Here is a 22,219-nt window from a genome sequence, read left to right on the forward strand (position 1 = left end):
AGCACCAGAGTCAGACACAGAGAGAAGAGTCGGAGCAGACGGGCAGAGAGAGGAGGCAGAGGGGGAATACTATGTGAAATCCTGCCCAAGGTATACGGTCGCTTAAAAGGCTTAAAAGCTTGGAGAAAATTGGATCAGGGAGAATCGTCACCCAACTTTCATTATTTCCAAGTGGTGTGATTGAATTAAAGGGCAAGATGGTGGTTGGAGAGGAGTGGGGTGGATGGGTAGAGGGGTGGAGGGGGGTGCGGCGGCGGCGGTGGTGGTGGTGGAGGGGTGCGTAATGGCGTGGTATTAAATTCTAATTAGAGATGCAGGGGATCAATGATAGGGAGGTTGGACAGCCCGGGCCCCCAGTGCCAGCCCAATAGACTGATGAGTTATTGTCATGTAAAAAAGCGCTAGCAATAAGACCAAACGCTTTGCTATTGTCCAAGCGGAAAGAGCCAAGTTTATTATGAGGACTATATGCTCTAGAGACCTCGGGCTAGGCGGCTCTTAGGGGGCTTTTCATAAAACAGGGCTAGGTTCCTATAAAGGAGGCCAGTTTTGGAGCAGGCGCTGAGCAGTGAACATCTACCCACCGTCCAGCCTCCTTCCAACCAGTTCAAACCAAACAAGTCATCTTTCCCCCCCAACTCAGACCGCGCGTCCTCCTCATTTTTATTTTATTTTTTTTACTTTCTAACCCAATTTTTTTGGGTAGTTTTTGTTTGACGTTTTTTTTTCCCGGGAAGTGCAGCTTTCTAACTCCACCGAGCCTTCTCAAATGTATAAAATGGAGTATTCTTACCTAAATTCCTCTGCCTACGAGTCATGTATGGCCGGGATGGACACGACGAGCTTGGCATCGGCCTATGCGGACTTCAGCTCGTGCAGTCAAGCCAGTGGGTTTCAGTACAATCCCATCAGGACCACTTTCGGGGCCACCTCCGGCTGTCCGTCCCTCACGCCGGGGTCCTGCAGCCTGGGGACCCTGCGGGACCACCAGAGCAGCCCGTACGCCGCAGGTAAGCAGCGACTCCGGAGCCTCAACCCGGCGTATTATAGGACGCCTTGATTGCATTTGAAAATGGAAATGTGTTTAGTATTTACCAAACGAAATTTGCTTACACAAATGAAAGAATTTATCACGTTAGAAGCGATTGCAGGCAAGCGGTAATTCGGTTACGGGGTTATACTATCCCAGTCACACCCAAAACCGCCAACAGAATTATCTTAAGCTGCCAAAATGATAGGCATAATTTATTTACTTTGCGATGAGACATAAAGCTTCGAAAATAATTAGATAACCAAAGACTAAAGCTCATTATTGACACCGAATTGGAGTTACAGTAGCAACAAGCGGGGCGGATGGGAACATTATGACAAGTTTTCAAACTTGAGCCTCAATCTGAGGAGCAACAATTAGTTTAACATCACAATTAACCGCATCACAGGTCAGCAGCGTTATCAATTCAGAACTAATTCACAGGTAATCAAAGGCGTAATACAATTGGAAGCTTTAGCCCAGCATCCATAACCGGATTTTATACAAAATATCGAATTTACTTCCCTTTGACAACATCACTGTTACACACACTCACGCACAGATAAGACCACTAACGGTGACATTTTTATTTCGTTTACAGTTCCCTACAAACTGTTCACGGATCACGGTGGACTGAACGAGAAGAGGAAGCAGAGGCGCATCCGGACCACGTTCACCAGCGCCCAGCTGAAGGAGCTGGAGCGGGTTTTTGCTGAGACTCACTACCCGGACATCTACACCAGAGAGGAGCTGGCACTCAAAATCGATCTGACTGAAGCCAGAGTGCAGGTACACAGACACCGGCTCTCTCCAACAGACGCCAGCCTGCTCCCATTACGCACGATTACGCACAATTACGCACGGGTGGATTTATAATGCAAATAAACAACATTTTAACACACTGAATTTAATCACTTATAATTTTAATAGATTTTAGTGAAATAAAAGCTTTGACACGATCAACTACTGGCCTCCAAAAGCTGGCACGATCTAACACACACTCGTGCATCAATGCGCAAAACAAAGATGGTGTTGGTCTTTAGGGACACTTTAAGACATTTAAACATCATTTATAAGCTCACTGATTTGAGTTAATTCACCTCAGCTGTGCCAAAGAGACTTTATTCGTCATGGCTTTTTTAAATTAGGAGCGAATAACAATAAATATTTATCGATAAATAGTGATTGATTTTTTTGGCACACACCAACCATTCATGTTGATTTAACTTTTGCACCCTTTCTCATTTTTCCAGGTGTGGTTCCAAAACAGGCGCGCCAAGTTCCGCAAGCAGGAGCGGGCAGCTGCAGCGGCCGCAGCGGCTGCCAAGTCCAACTCTGGAAAAAAGTCCGACTCCAGAGACGAAGACAGCAAAGACACCAAATCTACCGACCCCGACAGCACAGGAGGACCGGGCCCGAACCCCGTGCCCACCTCCAACTGCAGCGGACCGAGCCCCACCGGAGGCCAGGTCAACACCACCGGGAACGGACAGGTGGACCAAGTGAAGACCTCCGTGTCCACCGGCATGGGGGTGACAGCACCGAGCCAAGGCTGGGCCACCGCCCCGGGGACCATCACCTCTATCCCGGACTCATTGGGCGGGCCGTTCGCCAGCGTACTGTCGTCTTTGCAAAGACAGAACGGAGCCAAAGCTACATTAGTAAAGACCAGCATGTTCTAATGAAGCTTCACAGCGGGGGGAGAAAACAGAGCAAAGAGGGAAAGAGATGAGTTTCCTCTTCCCCCGGAGACTGAAAAGCAATTGCCCGAGACAGACTAAAGGACAATAACAAGCAGTTAAAAAGAAGACGACAACCCTGTTATTTTATTTCTATGCCTTGCGTCGTTTCTTGTGGTCAGTTGACACCTTTGCTGTAAAAATATCCATCTTGACAAGTCATGTTGTCTGATAATAACATCGTTTTTGTTTTCTTAAAACAAGTGCAACTCGGGTGAAACGTTTCCACTTGTTTCCGGTCACGTCTAAAGACTGAAACCCTGAAAAAAACATGCGTAAATTCAGAACAAGACAACACATCTCATCCCAAAGCAAAATGTCCCTCTTGTTTTAGGAAACAAACAGATTTAGGACTGAACACTGGATCAAGTGACTTGTTAAGATGAACATTTTTCTGTGGCCAATTTGTGAGCAAACAGACGTGTGCGCACCGGAAACGCGCGGTGCCACCAGCGCTCAAAGGAGCCTCGTGAAGTCACATTAAATGTCAGAGTTCAACAGCTGCTTTGTTTGGTAGAGAGATGATTCATATCCATGACTGAGGATGCTCTCTGACACAACAAATATCCACCGAGACGCTGACGCATTTTGCTTTCCTGTCTCTCTCTATAAACACAACCTGCTGTTTGGGAAGTAGCCTCTTTAACAGCTGTTTGTTTTTTGTTTCCAGGGCTGCTGAGAGTTTAGTTTCTTTAAATTATCGATATAAACACAATTATTTCCTCGAGAAAAAAAGGCACAAACTACTGCAATGTTCACCTCTGACAGGAAATCTGTGTGTTTTGTGTGTCTTTCTACGGCAGTGTTTTTGTGGCTCAAACTGTATAGTGTTAATACGTATTATTGTCTCCTATAGTTGAACCATAGGCCATACTCCCTCGTAGATCGATCATACAAGTCTTTTTGATGTTTTACAAAATTCCCTCGGAAGAATTTATTTTGGGTAAAAAAAAGGGGAATGGATGCAAACATTGTATTTATTTCTATATAATTTGCATGTTGTCTCTTTGTCTGATTTTACAATGATTTCTCTTCCATTTTGTGAGCATTATGTAACATGTTTTGTCCAGGATCTGAAAGTTATTTATATGTAGGTAATGAATGCTTATATTTAAGAAGGAAATATTTCTACATGTGCACATAGTTTTCCAGGTGTACCATTGAAATGGTTGTTGATGATAAAAAAATAATAGTCCAAGTTGCTTTTTTGTCATGTTTTCTTCAGTTAGATAAGAAAACCGAACAAAGTTATTAGTTATTATATTAGAGGTTTGCATATTCTTTAATTATACGATCTCAAAAGAAAATTCTTAATGATTGCTCAGTCATTTTTGGGTCACACTCGTTTGAACAGGCCGCAGATTTCAGGACCACGGACAGCTCCGCACCGCCTCAGGAATCATTTATCCTAAAAAAGGTGAAACTATTTGCCTTTAAATTGACATCATTTCACCAGTTTTCAATGCACATTTCAAGAATCAAATGTGAGCTTTCTCTCTTGCATTGTGGGTAATGTAGGCGCCAGTTTTTTTTTTTTTTTTTTTTACAAGGAAGGAGAATGTGAGGAATAAAAAAAGACGATATCTGAGGATATATCCATCAGTTAAAATATTCTTACAGCATAAATTGTTTAAATTCTCCAACTGTGACCCCCTTATTTCCTAACCTCACTTCCTTTATACCTACATTTATGTAACGTTACATGCTCTACTAGTTCACCATTAAAAATACTGTACTGTAAATCAGAAATGATTACTACATAGTAACTGTACATCGCAGGCCATAATGGTGGAACCAGTGGTATAATGGAGGGTGTGCACAGATAAAGGAGGTATATCAACCTCTCTTTTTCTGCTCGGTTCCCACCTATCAGCCAAAAAGCCCCAGGAATATATATAGAAGAGTTGACCCACTTCCGTTTCACTTTCTTTCTATAGTCTATATGTAGAAACAAAAGATTTATAACAGGAGAGAAGATGGAAACCATTAGTCTATAACCGAAACAAAGCGCACTCTGGCACGCAATTACGCAGGTACCCAAAACTATTATTATTATTAATTCTAAAGAGATGACAGCCTATTCTAAAGCTCGACATTAAACTGATTTCATTTCTAAATTTGGAAGCAGGTCAACTACAGGAAAAAAAGGTTCAACAAATAACGACCACACATTGACAGGTGAGGTGTAACTGCTCCAAAGACAGACCTGCACTAAAACCAGCTGTCATTACATTTGTGACACAATCTGTTCCTCTGGGGTCACAATTTTTGGTTACACCCATCACATTTTATGCTTTTATTTTATGCTATACATTTTAGATAAAGATTTATGTGGTAAAAAATTCGGAAGAACAGCTAGAACTTGTATAATGGATACATCATTTTGGGCAACATGGCTACGCATAACTGAAATTAATATTCAGGTGACAGAATTCGGTGCAACACTTGCTTCGCACAGAGCAGTATCAGGATCTGCCTGTGACTTAAAATAAATCCTAACCCAAAATGATAAATCTGACATCACGTGCACAATTTAATAGAAGCTTAAGCTTCTTAATTGCTCTGTTTTTAAGCTTATTATCTGCTAATAATATCGTTTTATCTGACGTCTGATTTTGTAGGTCTCCCTCAATGACACTTACTGGCTAAATAAATAAATAAAAACAAACAAACCACTATTTGAAGCACAGAGTGACGCGATTTCATCTGCACTATCAAATATTTGAAGTATTTATTCACCACGTTTCTTCCGCTGCTTTTAATCTATCAGCTCGTGCATTATCTTTTTTCTTCTTATTGCAGAAATAACAAACACAACCACAGTTTTAATTTATAACATTTTATTTATAAACATACAGTATGCTATAAATGCCATTGCATTTAAACATCAAATTAATCTATATTTCAGATAGTGTTCAGGTGAATATTACAATAAATACAGAACAGACGTAAAGGTTTCATTCCCCAACTATCCTGTTAAGAAGACTGTCTGAATAAAGAGCTCCGTCTCAAAGATCCCGCTATAAGAGACTCAGCCGAGATTTATTCTGCAACTAAATGAGGATAAAAAAAGAAAAAAGAAAATACACAACCGGAACAGAAGCTTAAAAATACTGTAGATCAGAGAGATGATCCCGGAGGACAAGCTTGGCTATAGGACGCTGTTCTGGAGGAGGAGGAGGAGGAGGAGGAGGCTGCTAGTTTGCTTTCATACAGCAAATCATTTGGTTTTAGGCTTAAACGTGCATTTTTTTTTTAAACATCCACAATACATAACCGAGCTCTTCTCATACAAGTCCAAAATAAAAGAAGCAAGTGACTCTAAATGTCCAGCTGGCGGCACAGATCTTTAGTTTTCATCCAACCAAATATTGCACATGTGCAACTGCTGCTGCTGCTGGTATGAGTGTTCATATTACCTCTGCGCTTTAACTAGATGTAACATGGACTGGTGATTTTTTTTTCCATTTTTAAATTTTATGAATGAATCCTACCACTGAGCAATTATCAAAATTACCTCAATTAATAGCATACAGAAGTCTATATCTCTCTAGAATAAAACAACATTCAAAATTAAATCAATGGTCTCCCCTGCAGTAAATATTTTCTCCAAATAGAGGACAACTGTTTTTCCTTTGCACTGTTTTTTATCACTGCAAATCACTGAGGAATAACAGAGGGGGGAAATATGAAATTAAGGGTGTTGTTAATGTAAAATAAGCAGTACTTATCAACTGAAGTAAAGCGGGATGTGAGGGAGGGCTGCAGCCAGTCTGTCTGCAGTTTAAGGGTTCAAATTTGGCCAAATCCCTCCCGACACCCATAAGAAGAAAATAAAAAAAGAGAAATAAAACACCATACAGCTGGTGTTCTTTCTCCTGCATCACCTTGCTTTCCTAAGGCACATTAAAGTTCTGACTCTCCAAGCGGACAGGCTGACCGAGGAGCAACCTGCCGTGACCCCAAAGCACGAGAACAGCTCATGAGTCGAGTTATTGCCCGAAAGATGAAACTACATCCATAATATGTGTTTATATTAGAAGCTAAATTTATTCAGGAGCACAGAACAAGAGACGTTAGATCACTGTGAGGGCCAGAGGATAAAACTGTATATACTGTCTGTGAATCTAAATAGTGGGTTTATAGTGACCTTTATTGCACTTAAAAGAAAGTTTCTGTATATATTTCTGTTTTAATTTATACTCAATTCAAAGGGCATTAAATTATTAATATACTGCAGATCCAGCCTGTTGAGAGAAATTAAAAAGAAAACCCAATCTGAGCTGCCTGACCACATTTTCAGTTTTCTCTCCATGTTTTAGGATATTTATCCAAATTAATAAAACTGTTCTTAAATGATAAAATGAGTCAGTAACTAAATGATATACTGCGTTTCCATCAAATGGAAATAAATGATTAATATTCACATTTTTTCCAACCAGGAAAATAGAATCTGATTCTACTTAACCAAGACGTGAACACCATATTTTCTGTGTGTGTTCACTCTGACAGTATAGGAGGTTAACAATAGCCTACCTGTGTTTGAAGCATCTGTTAATGTTATTGTGTTTTCTTTCCAACATGGCCGCCACCCCAGAACAGTCTCTCCCTCTCTCTTTCTCTTGCTGTATGATGAAACAGAGTCTGCGGTGGTACGTGGACCAATCAAATCCTGATTTCACTCACATATCAGATGACATAAACACGAAGAGTATATATTTTTTTTATACGTGTGACTGTCCCCAGATCCCCTGTTTGGCCCGTGATGAATCTTCATTGGTTATTGAGCTGCAGAGGATGCACAGATCCCGATACGCTGTGAAGGACATGATTTGCAGATAATCGGGTTAAAAACAGGGTTTCTTCCAAGAACCTTGTGCTTTCCTGTTGAGCGTCACAACGTGGTTGGCTGTCCGGCCGCTTGAAAGGAAAAAGAAAGAGAAGGAAACCCACAATTTTATAAACCACAATTGTTCTGGTTGTGGATTTTAAGGTCAAGTGCATGCAGCTCTAATGAAAGAAAACCTCCTAATTTGAGATAATGACGTTTGAGTCTTTTGACTGAGGCTCTGATTTGATTCTGTGGTTCTCTGATCCACAAATGTTAACAGCTGCTGAGAGGTTATTTAAACGTCAGCTGTGTCTTTCACAAAGTATGAACTCCTGCTCTTGTGCAGTCGAGGTGAAAAGGATGGAAAGTTACTGTCATCCTCTCCCGACTACATCACCAGTTTCTCTTCCTCCTGATGCAGCTTCAGATCCGTCCCTCCGCTCAGCCAAGCTTCACTGTGTCTGACACTTCTTTATTAAAGCTGCACCGGGTCGGATTCTTATATTAAAATACACTCGTCTTATCAGCCGCACAGCGGGGCTGCAATAAAGAATGAAACCTTTGAAATACACCTTGGATTTCTTATCATAAGACAGTGTAAAGTTTACTCTGAAAACAATAAGTCAAACAAATATTTGTCTGTTTTTCTACCCGGTTTATGAGCAGCGTATTTACTGCTGGTACTACAACACCATCACCTTATTAAAAACTGCATTTATTCATCAGTGAAAATATGAAATATGGCCAACATTACTAAGCAATAAGGAGCAACAACACCTTCTCCTTTTTATAATATTAGAGAATGATTAAACTCTCTGTTTATGAGCATTATGTAACAGGAAAGTATTTATTTCTAGTGGTTGTGTTTTATATTCATGATGGTGGTTGATTTGCTTGGAACCAGCTGACAGAACCTGACATTCATAATTCAGTTATGTTTTGGATGGATGGATGGAAATGCTGTTATAGAGACAGCCGGCAGAGAGAAAGGAGGGTGGAGGGACTCACAGCGGGAGCGGATGTAGCACTGATGGCAGTTGAGGAGGCCGTTTCTGATCCGGACGTCCGTCCCTGTGGTTGTGTCGCCTAACTGTCCCTTACACACCCCACACTGAAGAGAGGGAGAGAGAAACAGAGTGTATATATATATATATATATATATTTGTCAACAACTGTGTTCCCACAGGATTTTGTGAGACTGTGGTGGATGGATGTCGAACCTTCTACAGGGGTCCAAGAACATTTCAAAGCTACATGCAAAATCTGGCACTCTATAAGAGGAAAACTGAGAGGCTAGATCAGTGAGAACTGTGTCCACTTGTATACAATTTAATTATAAATACACTGGCTGTATAGATAGGATAGATAGATATGATATAGATATGAATGGCGATGACGTGGCAAAAGTCACACCCACAGAGCAGGTCAAGGACACAAACATTAAGCTTAAAACAGCAACGTTACTTCAACTTCATTAAATTACCAACAGTCTAATGTTACATGATAAACCAACTTGCTCCTAAAGGATTGCTAAAAATAGTTTCATCGTCAGAGCCACTGGTGATAACGTTAGCTAATTAGCCAACGGTAGATAGCTAGATATAATGTTACACATGTTACACCTTGTTTTTCACGACAAGCAGATGGATATGTCAGTCTAAATAAGCGAGGAGACTGACAGCTAACGTTAGCTTACGTTAACGTTACCTAACTTGGCTAATCCTGAAGCAACAGCGCAAAACCTGACTTTTATGTTACTATGAGAAGTGTGAAAATATTTTTGGTTTATTATGAAACTGTGGCGGGACAAATTAAACCAAAATGGGTGCCACAGTGGAGGTAATTAATGTGAAACACTGCGACAAACACCATGAAACGATGAAAAGCATCAATCAGTTATTCTCTCATAGCCTTATGACTTCCTCGTCTTGAATGTGACACTCACGTAGAAAGCCATTCGCTTCACTGAAAATATAGAGGTGATTCCTTAAAACATTATGTATGTCAAAAACAATTAGCTTCATTTTCATAATCTTTTATAAAAGCATGCAAAATAGGAATAGTAAATTTGCTCTGGGACTACTTTCAGCAGCGCAGTAATACAAGTTTTGATACAGGGAGGGTGTTCATGGTACTGACTCCAAAAATGCTCCTTGTAATGACGGAACATGCCGTCTAATACCAGTCAAGGCTTTTAAATGAAGGCTGGGACACAGTCTTTGACCCCATGGGAGCTATGGGGTGTTACACATGCACAATGCAACTGGAGCTGTGATGTTGGAGGGTTACAGCAGACAGCGATGGAAATAAAGGGATGGTGTCCACTCAGAGGCTCTTTGGGTGCGCTTGGTCTGACAGAATGTTTTGGGTACACTTGAATGGATAAAGGCCGATATAAAACATTTTCAAATAGAAAGAATTTTTATGGCGTTTTATTTAAGATCTTTTCAAGAACTGCAGAATTGTAATTCTCACCCATATCTTTATTTTTCGTATAAAATATATTCTAACCAAAGGCCAAATGTGGACGTCTCATTGAAACACATCAATCATCCCCATGTATTATGATAGCATATGACATCGCTATGATATGACATCGTGTCCCAGCCTTAATTTATAGCCTCAGTACTGGTGTGACTCATCTAATAGTTTTTGTACAATGACGGAGCTCTATAACATGGAGTAATATGCTTAGGATACACAGATAAGATCTGTTTTTAGGATGAGCTAATTGTTGTGTTTTGTCCTTTTGTGGGATTTGTTGACGAGAACATGATACAGATCATCGCCCACCTAGTGCTTTAACTGCATTTACACAACACACATCACTGTTTAAATACAGTAGCATGTGCTTCTATAAATTAAATAAATAAAAAACTAAACAAAACGTAGAGTAATACTGAATCTTCTGTCACTGACCTTAAAGCAGTGAATGTGGAAATAAAGACTGAGGGTCTCTATGATCATGGCCGCTCCCTTCCCCAACGGCTGCCCACAGCTGGAGCACAGCTTCTTCCCACTGACAGACCTGCAGCAGAGAGAGGGAGACAGAACACCCATGACAGGGACTGTAAATCATGTACACATTAATTTTCATTGTGAATATCAAAGAAAAACGCAGAGTAAATAAGCTGGTCATCTGTCAGTGTATGGTTTTATCGGAAAATCAAGGAACACAGGAAGAGAGATACAGAAATGCTGATAAGTCACAACCGAAATGACTCTTCAAAACCTAAAGTAGCAGCAAGTCTCTTCACAGTACACAATGACAGATCCTGAACCTAAGGTCAGATTTCATCCTCTGCATCATCTCTGTCCTTGCAGTGGACTACAGTGGACAAAAATAGAAGAAAAGTTGGCTTGTTTTTGCTGCTCTCTGCTACTTTCTCTGTTGGCTTGTTGTTCTATGTCTTTGCTGTTGTTTGTGTTGCTCTGTAATGTTCATCAGGGTCTGTCTAATGTCTTTTTGTGCACTCTGTGATTATAATTGTATTTTAATGACCTGGGACTGCAGCTGGATTTCTAGACAACTAGCACATTTGCAGTAATGTTCACATTTTACTGTAAAATAAAGAAATCGTTGAAACAAAACAAATTAAAAACTCGTCTGTTTCCAAATATGGGATTTAAATTCCCACTGCATCCACTGGTCCTTGCTGCAGTGGTACATGTCATGAGGCGGGTGGAGAAATGTAGGCAGCAAAGCAGAAAATGACAATGCAGAAATGAAGAACGCCCCCCCTCTCTCCCTCCATGTGGGCTGTTTGTGATGCAGTACCTGTTGGGTGCTGGAGGCAGTGTGTCTGAAGGTGGTGGACATGCTGCGGGGGGTTTTGATGAGCTGCGGCACATGTTATTGTCAATGGGACCACTCCTGGAAATGGACAGCAACATGCAACATGATGATGACTCACAGCTACAGCGACTCTATTGGCTGCCACAGTCAGACATGAAACCAATCCGAGACAGAACGAGCTGAAAAACCAAAATCTACTCAGTAATGTTTGGACAAGATCCACTTATTCTATCCTTTAAAATGCAGAGTTATGTGTTACTGATTCAAATGAATGTTTAAAACACTTGTGGTGTCGCAGACTGTTGTTTCTTTATGTGGAGGATGAATATGGGGGGGAAATATAGATACAAGATGCCACCTGCTGGTCAAACAGGTGAACTGAAGGTGTTACTAAAAGACTCCCTCTTACAACCAACCAATGAAAAAACATCTCACAGCCATGACAGCAACAGTGGACCTTCTTTTTAAGTCATTATTGGTCATTGAAAGATAACCTCTATTTTGATAATAGGTGCATAACGGTGCTGTAACCTGTGCTTGGTTAGTTTTGTGCCCCACACTCTCAGCTCATTATATATGAGACAAATGGATGCAAATTTGAAAGTGATTAAGCTCTGGACTTGAAGGCCTCTCACACACATTCACACACCTCCTGTCTCCTGCAGGCCGGCTGGACTTGTTGCTGTCTGCTGAAGGCTGTTCCTGCTTCTTCACTGGAGTCGAGGTTTTGGTCGGCTGTTTTTGTCCGTTCTGCAGACTGTGACCGACTGTCTCTACCTGACTGCTGCTCATCGAGCTGAGGATCAGAAACAAGCCATGTTGAAATTAATCCTACTGTCTGCTTTTGCTTGCATAGTTATTTGACTGCTTGACTGATTCCAATAAGGTCTACAGTATTATTTTATGATTGAGCTGAGCTGAGAGAAAAGCTGCAGATACACAACGATCAAAACAATGACTTGCACAGTATATAGGTGACACATTAAACTTAAACATGACAAGAGCCCTTTTGTAAGTTATAAGGGGGTACATCTATTTCTTTATTCTTCTCTAAAGTTTCCATCCTCTACACACGTTTCTCCCATGACTGGAAATAAACCTTGTTACGTTAAGGCCTCATTTTATGCCACTGTTGCTTAGGATGTCAGTTTAAAATATCTAAAATGTGACACTAACCTTCTGCCTGTCTTCATGCTGTCGTCAGCAGTGCTGATGTCACTGGTCCTGTCGTTTTCTCTCCGCTTCCATTCGACATTCTCTGTGCTCCCCCTCTGAGCGTCCAATCAGAAACAGGGAACAGTTAGCTGAACAACCAATCAAAAAAAGAACCTTGTGCCCACTCAAGTCATTCTAACCAGTTGTCACCCTCCTGAATTCACACAAAATTAACGCATGCTTCTAACAAACTATCTGTAATCAGTCATTCACCGATTGCCTCTCCAGCAGTTCCTGCTTGCGTTCCCAGTCGGCCAGCGAACGGACGATGGTGTCCTGGGGCTCTGAGGTGGAGGAGATCTCCCCTCGGCTGGGGGAGGGCAGGGCTGAGGAGCGGGGAGTCAGAGGTGCTACAGTTTCCTCCAGTATCCTTCGCTCCTGTTTTGATGGGAGAACTGGGTGAGTTATCAGCAACACATTACGTACCATTATGGGTGAAGTTTATCAGTCAGCAAATACACTTTTCTCTCTGATTTTAAAATAACACACGCACACATATACATTTAACTGGTGATCTCATCCAGTCAAAAATGATCCTCGTCAAATTGTCAAACACATCAAAGGTGCAACATTTACCCTCAAGGATTAACACGCACACACCTCCTCATGGTACTTCCTCTCCTCTTCCGCCACTTCCCTCTGTGCTCTCTCCCACTCCTCCTTCAGCTTCTCCTGCTCGCGCCGGTACTTCTCCTGTTACCATGGCAACAGACACATGACATACAGCACAGAGCCTCAACGAAAACGAAGACTAAACTCTCTTCAGGTGGATATTTTGGCAGGAAAACAGAGATGATGCGCAGACATATGTGGCATCAAAAGGGCTCTGAGAGTCTAAGTCTAAATCAGTCAATGAAAAAATTCTCTCCTGGCGCATCCTACTTGATTTAATTCAGAAAGGTACTGAGACCTGTAAATCCTGCTGCAATAACTCGCAGACTCAGTAAAGCATCCATGTGGGATTCCCTCAGTGTGAACTTAAAATATGAGCCTTGGCTTAGAGACATCAGTGAGTGCAAAGGCAGCTTACTCCTCTGTTGTGTCTTAACACTTGCTCAGATCTGATATTTGCGTGTTAGAGATAAAAAGCAAACATAAGAGACCAGAAGCAGGCAATGCGGACGTGAGGCAAAAGTAGAGCATGCAGAGGTTCCTACACAATCTCCGTTTCAAAAGCCACCTTCAATTTTTTATGACTGAATTTAAGTTTTTCCTTGATGTACGATACTATCATAGTGAGTATGGGTGACATGACCACAGGAAAGATGACATCCTGCTGACATGTAAGATTATTCTAGACAAGCACAAACCACATGATACTATTTTTTTTAATCTTTTCAGACTTGTGTAGGAACCCCGCAAAAGAAGGCAGAATATAAAGATCCAAGATTTAGAGAGAAAGCATCTTAAGCAAGACAGATGGCAGACCAAGATCAAGGCACAGAGACGACACAGACTCAACCAGGGAGATAACAAGCACATTGATGCACCAAACATTCATCCATTTCAGCGCATCTCATCTCAAACAGTCAACCGGGAACGAGATAAATTTGTACTCATCACTGAGATTTATTATCAGGATTACACTACTGATGAGTACAGTATGTCATGGATACCAATGAATCCTTTAAATATTTAAATATGTGGACCTGAGATGCACCTCTGATTGGTTGAGGAGAGAGAGGGTGATTTGGGCAGCAGCAACAGCAGCAACCTTGGACAAAGTCCTCGTCTGTCTATGTGCATGAGATGGAGACAGCGAGCAGATAAAACCAAACCGGAGGTTCTTCTACTGCACAAAATCGCCCTCTAGTGGTCAAAGTGTGCACAGGAGTGGCTGGGGTGTGCCTTCGGAGGAGGATATGCTCAATATAAAACAAACATGGAGGCAAGCTTTGCAAGTAGCAGTGAAATGTGGTTAATCCATCTGATTCTGAGCTGAGCACAGGCTGTCACACAGCAGCTGACTGTGTCACTGCATGGTGAGTTCACTCTGGTTTGGTACACATAAAAGTATCCAAATTTGTGGCTTAACGTGTTAAAACTGGTTTTTAAGGGTTCAGATTTCTCAAATGGGGTTGTATGAGGAACTTATCCACAGTCAGTGAATTACATACAGAAGATGTCATTCGGCACGCCCCCAGTTTGGAGAAGCAGGCTGGAGTTTGACGTGGAAGCTAAGCAATGCACTGCTGTGGAGGGGTCAGCAACAAAACATATTTTAGCCACCTGAAAAAATCAATATCAGTTTATATTTGGAATATTTTCATCGCTTTACCTTGCCTTCTAACAGTAATTTCCAACAGGGAACTGAAGCTGTTACATTGCTTTCTTCAGAACCAGACTCCATTGAGAAAAAATATGATTTAACACTGCTGAACACAGAAGCTGCTGGTCTACCAGTGCCTGGACCAGTGAGTTTGTTACTGTTATTGCATGACTTTAGTATACAAAAGAACCCTTTTATGTGTCACCAAAGTCACACAATAACACAAACAAACTAACTGATCGAGGCAGCAGTAAACCAGCAGCTCCCATGTTCAGTGAACCAAAATTATGTTTGTTGTCAAAGGAGTCTGGTGGCTTTGACAAGAGCATATATGGGGAACTGAAGTTGTTAACTGCTTCCCCATCACTCTTGCTGCTTCTCCAAACTGGGAGTGTGCCGACAGACATCTACTGTATGTTATACAGTAAGGTAAAGGGAAAGGTTTTGGATATTAAGGTTACATATAACCTTTTTGTTCCTTATTTATAAGCTATTATTGACTATATGTTAAAAATCTACTTCGAACCCACACTGAAATGCTGTATAAAACAGCTTTGATGTTAACTAGATGACCAAAAAAACTGTCCTTGGGGATAAGTTAAAGGGCCAGTGTGTAAAATGGGTTGAAAACAGTGACATCAATGGTCAAATTCTAGATTGCAGGGCTCACTCGCTCACCCCTCCCATCGGGTAAATGACGGTGGCCTTGTAGGGACAAAAAGCCTTGCGCACGAGTTTTTCAGGAGTAGGTCTATCTAGCGCCGAGGTGAATATTTATTTAGAAATCTAAACCATGTTACGATATTGTAATGAATACCTCACGAGCAGGAGACCAGAGGAGCGTTCGGGAAAAAGGCCAGTTTATTTGAGCACTCCAAAAACTCCGGTAACACTCCAGGGGGTGAAAGACTCCGTCCCAAACTCTGACTCTTCTAGCGTAACACACACACTCGTTTACCATACCGAGTGGGGACCCCCTCCCCTCTCTGCTCCACCAACCTCCAGCCCGCACGCTGACTGACAGCGTAGCCTGTAAACAGAGCTCAGCTGTTTATTTAGCCTAGCAATATCTCCGGACTATAGTAGCTGCCATGGACGACTTTGAACGCGATTTTGAAGAGTTTCTTGTAGCGGACACAGACCCAGAGCCATACCTGTTTGAGCCGGAGCATACAAATGAGGAACTCCATGTGTTTGATGCTGAGCGGGCGAGAAGAGAGGCTGAATGCACAGAATGGGATTTGGTGCTACCATCGTTAGGGAGATATATCATCAGGAGGAAAAGCGCCGCAGAGAGTGCATCACAAGGAGTGAAGTTGCGTCTTCTTTTCCTCGCAGATGACGGTTCGGGTTCATTCTCTCCTGTTGCGTGGTAAGTGTGGTCCATTCGCAAACTTTATAACTAAAAAAAAACTTTTCACTACTCTCTATCGACGAACTACTAACACTCTCTGCTGTTTCCTCCTCCTCCTTCCTTCGTTCCGCTGTCTTCGTTGGTTCATTTATACACGCGAAACCAGAGATACTGGATGAAGCGAGATACCCAACAGGCTCTGATTGGAGGGAGGGCTAACCACGCCCACTTAGGAGACAGGAAGAGTAACCGTTTTCTTAACATTGGATAAGCCTACAGTTGGGTATCTCCCTTCATCCAATATCTCTGGCGAAACGCGTTCTCTGGCTGGCTAGATTGTCCGCTCGGTCTGCCTTACATACATGGCGGCGCAAGATGGCGACCTCTCTAAAGCAAGGCCCTTGCTATATATATATATAAAAGCATAATTATAAGGCTACGAAAACCAAACGAATTTTATTTTATAGCGATTATACACTTATATAACCATATTAATGGGTAGAATATTCAGATTCAGATTCAGATTGACAATAAACCATGCCAAATATTACACACTGGCCCTTTAAAAGCCCACAGATCTTTTTATACACTACTTTTTATCACCCAATCAGTACTTACAGGGATATAATGCCGGACTGATGCATTAACTCATATGCAGCTTATTTGTCAACAAGTCGTAGTAAATACAGCCTCTGCAACTGGCTTTAATCTAAAGCATTTCTGACCCAAATTCAATCATGTGGGCCGTGCTACTGACTTGCTGTGCCTATTGAGATGCATTGTAAACTTCAGGCCAATTAAGAGACTGAAGGTTTAATTATAGTCAATAACAGAAAGCCCTGAGAGACTCTGTTCTACTACGTATACTATGTATATGTATGCAAAAGATTATCCACTGTTGCACAAGACATACACCTTTGGTGAGTTTGACACACATGTTGTCACAGCCTGATAAAAGTCGCAGCTGCTGAATGCTACATAGCAAACTATCATGTTAACTGCATCTATAGCGCAAATGGGCTAATAAAGCTAGCACGTAGAGCTTGCCAAACACATAGCTGAACTTGTAAGTCAGCTATGTGTTTGAATAACATAAAGACAACAATTTAAAACATTTTTGCAGTTTGTAGCAGAGTGTGAGGTGCCATAAATATCAACCTTCACATGTTCATTTGAAAGACCTTTTTGTCTATGGGCTGTGGTTTACTTCAACTAGTTACTTATTACCCTAGGACTTGTTTGTACACTCAGCTGCTGAAACTCAGTATATACTTACAACTGAAAGTCTGCTCTACACCTGATCCTACACTGTCTTCTCTACGCCCTAACCTCCATAAGGAACTGAACCCCTGACCTTGCAGACTCATGCGTCATGCTTTACACTTTGAGGTATACTGTGTACCTGCAGCATGCGCTCCTGCTCTTGCTGCCACCTTTCCTGACGCTTTCGCTCCTCATCCGGGTCCCAAGACCAGCGGTCAGCCCGCTTGGCCTGGGGCAACACCGGCACTGACACCTGATAGACCCCAACACAAACACACACACACACACACACACACNGATAGACCCCCACAAAAACACACACACACACACACACACACGCATCAACATGCACAAATACGCACGGCACACAGATGTTCATGCACACATTCACACCCACAAACCGCCCACCATTCACACACAATCACGCACAATCTCACCCAACCGTGACGCCAATGAGACCATTAGATTGATATGGCCCCGACACGCACGCACAAACACACCGAGCACACACATCCACCACAGGAAAAGAAGAAGGGAAGGGAGGAGACAGAAATAGTTGGTCTACCACAACAGCACTACTCCAATGCTAGCCAAAGGATTCCTACTAAGGAGAGAGAAGACAGAGAAAGAGACAGATGAGCTCAAATGAAAACGAAAGCAGTCTCGGCCGTTTTCTACAGCATCCTCATCTGGCATGCTACATGAACAGCTCTGTGTGTCCTCTGATATGCAGTAGAGTGTCGTAGTACGACAGTGAGTTCACAAAACTGCACTAAAAACTAATCTCAGACATGATGAAAGTTTAAGATGCAGGCAGTCTTTTTCATGGTCTAAGTTATGTTTCTATTGAGATGAAAGATTTTTTTATAAGGTACCTGCTGATTTTAACTTGATCTTATCTGCAGCTTTAAGTCATCTGAAGGTTTTCAGCATTTGACTTCTGTTTTTATCTCTGTGTACATGCAGTCTGATAAACTACACTACTGTAACCCAGGAGATAAGCCAGATGAGAAGCAGTAAAAGGGTTTTTCAGGGTCTGACCACAAAATACTGTTGTAGTCAGATGATGCTTTTTACTCACGTTTCCACGGCGATCCTTCTCCTTCTCTTCTGTAAAGGAAATGTGAGAGAGAACGGTAGTTAAAATACAATTTAACATCAAATTAAAGTCCTTTTAATGGGATAAATATTTAGGAAAATGACAACAAGCAAATTGTTGGTTTGACAACCTGAAGGGATAGTTCAGACTTTTTGAAGTGGGGCTGTATGAGGTACTCATCTATAGTCAGTGTATGACCTACACAAACAAACTAACTAATCAAGGCAGTGGTACTACAAGGTAAAATTACTGATTTTGTCAATAGAGTCTGGTTTTGAAGAGAGTGTCAATAACATTTTCAGTTCCCTGTCAGAAAGTGCTGTCTGACAGCAAGGTAAAGTTGTGAAAATATTCTCAATATAGCGTACACTTAAATTAATACTGATTTTTTTAGTTTGCTAAAATGTGTTTTGCTACAGCCCCCATACAAAGCAGTACATTGCATAGTTTCTGTGGCAGTACTCCTGGCTGCTTCTCCAAACTGGGGTGTGCTGACTGCCATCTACTGTAGGCAACACACTGACTGTGGATAGGTACTTCAGAAAACCTCACTTTAAAAATCTGAACTATCCCTTTGAGAAGTAAAGATGAAAGATGCTGATGAAAGAATAAACAGAGAGAAAGCAGTGACAGTAAAACCAGTCCACCAAAAGCAACATACTCTGTTGCCCTTCAGTCATTGTGTTGTATTTATGTTTTGATGTATAAAGCTCTAAATTAAAACTTTTTTGATTCAGATGCTGAAGCAGACCTCATGTAGCTTTTGGTGGAAAGTAAAGCAAGGTAAAGCACACTGACATAAACATAAAACTGATCATTCATGAATTAAACAGGTTACCATTATGATTTTCATAAACCGTCATACAGTAGGTGACCTGCTTCACTGGACATTTTGGAGAGACCGTGCATCCTACTCAACAAGATGATACTGATATGACTTAAAACAACATACACTCTTTAACCATGACATCACACAGAGGAGTTTACCCCGGGTACACCATTGTAAACATTTACAACAGAGAAAGACTATATCTCTCATCATCAACAACACTGGAAATGAGTGAAAATCAAGAGATGGGACTAAAGGGCTGTTGTCTAGCCCTTGAATAAACGGCAGGGAAACCCTGTGCGTTCAGCACCCGGGGACGGAAACATGAGCTCCACCGACGAACAAAGGGGGTTTACCTGGTGGAACGAAGAACTCCCAGCGTAACTTAGGATTGCTGGTTGCCAGTGGAGACCTGACACTGTTTGCAAACTCTATAGCGAAATAAAAAAAATGTGTGGGTGGAAGGAAAGGAGGGAAGGAAAGGAGGGAGGGGGAGTGATAAGGGAAAGACAGATGTCAAAACCAGGTGTTGGTGTGGACATCAGAGAACTGGGGGAGGCTTTTACAGTTCTGCTCCTGTAATACTGTAGATTAATTTAACTGTAAATGGAAGAACAATATCAAGTCTTTAAAGTGAAAACAGACATTTTCTTTCTTTACCTAATCATTATGAAATAATGTTGACAGCACAGTGTAATGGTTATAGCATAATGACACCATCTGGGTTCACATTGGTTCCTTAAGCTTTGCTTTCAATATATAATTCTGTGTGCCAGCAGGTTTAATCTTCAGGGAAAACAAGGGCTCGAATTACAGCACAAAGGAGGTGCATCAACCGTGGCACAAGCAAACAGCGCTTTTGTTTTCCCTGAACCTATCCCCAGTTACTTAAGAGTATCAATGCAGGTTCTGAAAATGGTGGATGGTGGAACAACAGAAGTAACTGTGAAAACTGTGGTAGTCGCTAGGCTCTGAGGAAAAGCGATGTGGTTGATTTTGCAACAGCAGCGGCGGCAACAATAATACCACTTGTACCCTTATCCCACCAAAATTAGCCTGTGTACCTGGGGTTTTTTAAAATGGGAAAACCTGCTTAAAACGTGAAAGACTCTTTTCCAATTGCCAGTCAACCAGAGCCGTGTACATGGCCCTGCAGGAGAAAAATGTGCCTTTCAGTGTGTGTGTTTTTTTCTTACTGGTGTGTCACATCTGACGTACCTGATGGGCCGGAAAACAGGTTAGTAAACAGTAGAAAGCAGCATGGAAGCCAGTGAAAATGTTATGGCATTTACTTTTGTTTAATATCTCTTACTTATTCAGTCTCTTTTTCAAAACTGGTGCTGACCAAGTTTTGAATGATGTTCTAGTTCTGCTTGGGGGGAGATGAACAGTATTTTCTGGCGGCCTGTCATTGCATTGCGCGGGCGATCTGCTTCCATCAGCAGTGAAGGAAACAGATCGAAGCTGGAGTTTATAAATACAGGTGACTACTGCAGTCATTTGTCTTGGGAGTGAATTTCCCATAAAATACAAAAGCCAGATGTTAACGGCTGTTTGTGTTTTTTTTGTGTAGTGGGAAAGAGGCTTTGGAAACACTGGGGGAGGAAAAGTTGTCTGTTTCCACTTTAAAAAGGTTGTTATTCAGATTTAGTAAAAACTCAGCATGTTTTCTACCTGACTGTAATTTCAAGGAAATCTTAACTTGAAGGACAAAAAGTCAGAATAAAGACAGAAAATAAAAAGAAAGCAGTGCTTTTATTGCACTATCTGGAAAAGCAACAGTTAACCTCTTTTAATCATGTTTTTGTTGGGAGAAAAGTGAACAGGGGACTTTAGTGTAAGTGCCAATTAGAGATTATTGTCTGTTGAGCAGATGAGAAAGGTGAAGCAGGAGTTTGTGCAGGGTGCCAAAATAATCACATTATTGGAGGCCTCTTAAACTCTGATTCAAACATCTTGCACTACAACAAAACAGAAAGAGTGTCAGGCTGAAAAGCAAAAGGGAAAAAAGCCAGCAAGGAGGATATGCTAATCAAACTGAGAAACCAAGGAGATGTATGGAAAAGCTTCTGCTGGCTGGTATTTGGATGTAAAGAGTTCACTAACCTGCTGTTGTTTCCCTTGGTGGGTGATATTCAAATGATCCTGGTGCAGCTAAGCTTGGTACATTTTCTCTCCTCAGTGACGACTCCTGGGAACTGAGAGCACTCGCCTGCAGGGAGATTTAAAGATTATCTGTTAGATGGCTGGGTGATTGTTTCTTTGGATGTTTGGTGACAAAATTATTGATATTAGTTTGGTTAGCAGCTTCACCTGTGAAACTACTGGCTGACTTTGCTGCGTGCTGACTCCTGACTGGACAGGGTTGGAAATGTTTTGACCTGATGGTTCAGGTTTTTTTTGTTCTTGTTTGGCTTCTGAAAACAGACATGACAACATTGTTTTATCCCTACTGTAAAAATCATCTGAAAAACAGAAAAATAAAGACAATTTTTCTTTGCGTTTTCAACTAAGTCGAGGTCACTTTATAATAAACCTTGACTCGTCATGACAAAACTATGAGCGACCACAAGGGGTCAGCATAGCAGCATGCTGTTCAGACCTGCAGGTGGCCTTTGCTGAGCTGCAGCATTTGATGTCTCCTCTTCTGTAGCAGCTACTGACTGGCTCCCAGTCTTTCCAAAGCTTTCTTCTGGCTTCTGCAGCTCCTATAAAAGGTTCACAGATGGTTTCAATGTTGAGTTATAAAACAACATAAACTAGCCTGAGATTAAGAGGCCGATGTAGTGTAGTA

The 22,219-nt window shown here is 41.6% G+C and overlaps 2 protein-coding genes across 10 annotated transcripts in view; one reads left to right on the forward strand and one right to left on the reverse strand.

The window, feature by feature from the left end:
- The first annotated feature begins 350 nt into the window (after window positions 1-350).
- Window positions 351-4,019, forward strand: phox2bb (paired like homeobox 2Bb). The gene is made up of 3 exons (XM_050042135.1): window positions 351-1,010; window positions 1,632-1,819; window positions 2,284-4,019. The coding sequence occupies exons 1-3, from the start codon at window positions 770-772 to the stop codon at window positions 2,710-2,712; spliced, it is 858 nt and encodes a 285-aa protein (XP_049898092.1). The 5' UTR covers window positions 351-769; the 3' UTR covers window positions 2,713-4,019.
- Window positions 4,020-5,598: 1,579 nt separating this feature from the next.
- LOC126388603 (LIM and calponin homology domains-containing protein 1-like) overlaps window positions 5,599-22,219 on the reverse strand; it is a 114,206-nt gene continuing 97,585 nt past the window's right edge. For 8 of the 9 annotated variants that reach the window (XM_050041801.1, XM_050041800.1, XM_050041803.1 and 5 more), the window contains 13 exons: window positions 22,028-22,133; window positions 21,739-21,842; window positions 21,532-21,637; window positions 19,782-19,856; window positions 18,579-18,607; window positions 13,212-13,304; window positions 12,825-12,989; window positions 12,573-12,667; window positions 12,046-12,192; window positions 11,379-11,474; window positions 10,520-10,628; window positions 8,609-8,711; window positions 5,599-7,689 (listed from right to left, as the gene is read on the reverse strand). In XM_050041801.1, coding sequence (XP_049897758.1) covers window positions 7,664-7,689; window positions 8,609-8,711; window positions 10,520-10,628; window positions 11,379-11,474; window positions 12,046-12,192; window positions 12,573-12,667; window positions 12,825-12,989; window positions 13,212-13,304; window positions 18,579-18,607; window positions 19,782-19,856; window positions 21,532-21,637; window positions 21,739-21,842; window positions 22,028-22,133 — 1,254 coding nt within the window. In that variant the 3' untranslated portion in view covers window positions 5,599-7,663. The remainder of the gene's footprint in view (window positions 7,690-8,608; window positions 8,712-10,519; window positions 10,629-11,378; window positions 11,475-12,045; window positions 12,193-12,572; window positions 12,668-12,824; window positions 12,990-13,211; window positions 13,305-18,578; window positions 18,608-19,781; window positions 19,857-21,531; window positions 21,638-21,738; window positions 21,843-22,027; window positions 22,134-22,219) is intronic. The other variant, XM_050041802.1, reaches the window with a different exon arrangement.

This window comes from Epinephelus moara, chromosome 4 (genome assembly GCF_006386435.1).
Source record: "Epinephelus moara isolate mb chromosome 4, YSFRI_EMoa_1.0, whole genome shotgun sequence".
NCBI lineage: Eukaryota > Metazoa > Chordata > Actinopteri > Perciformes > Serranidae > Epinephelus > Epinephelus moara.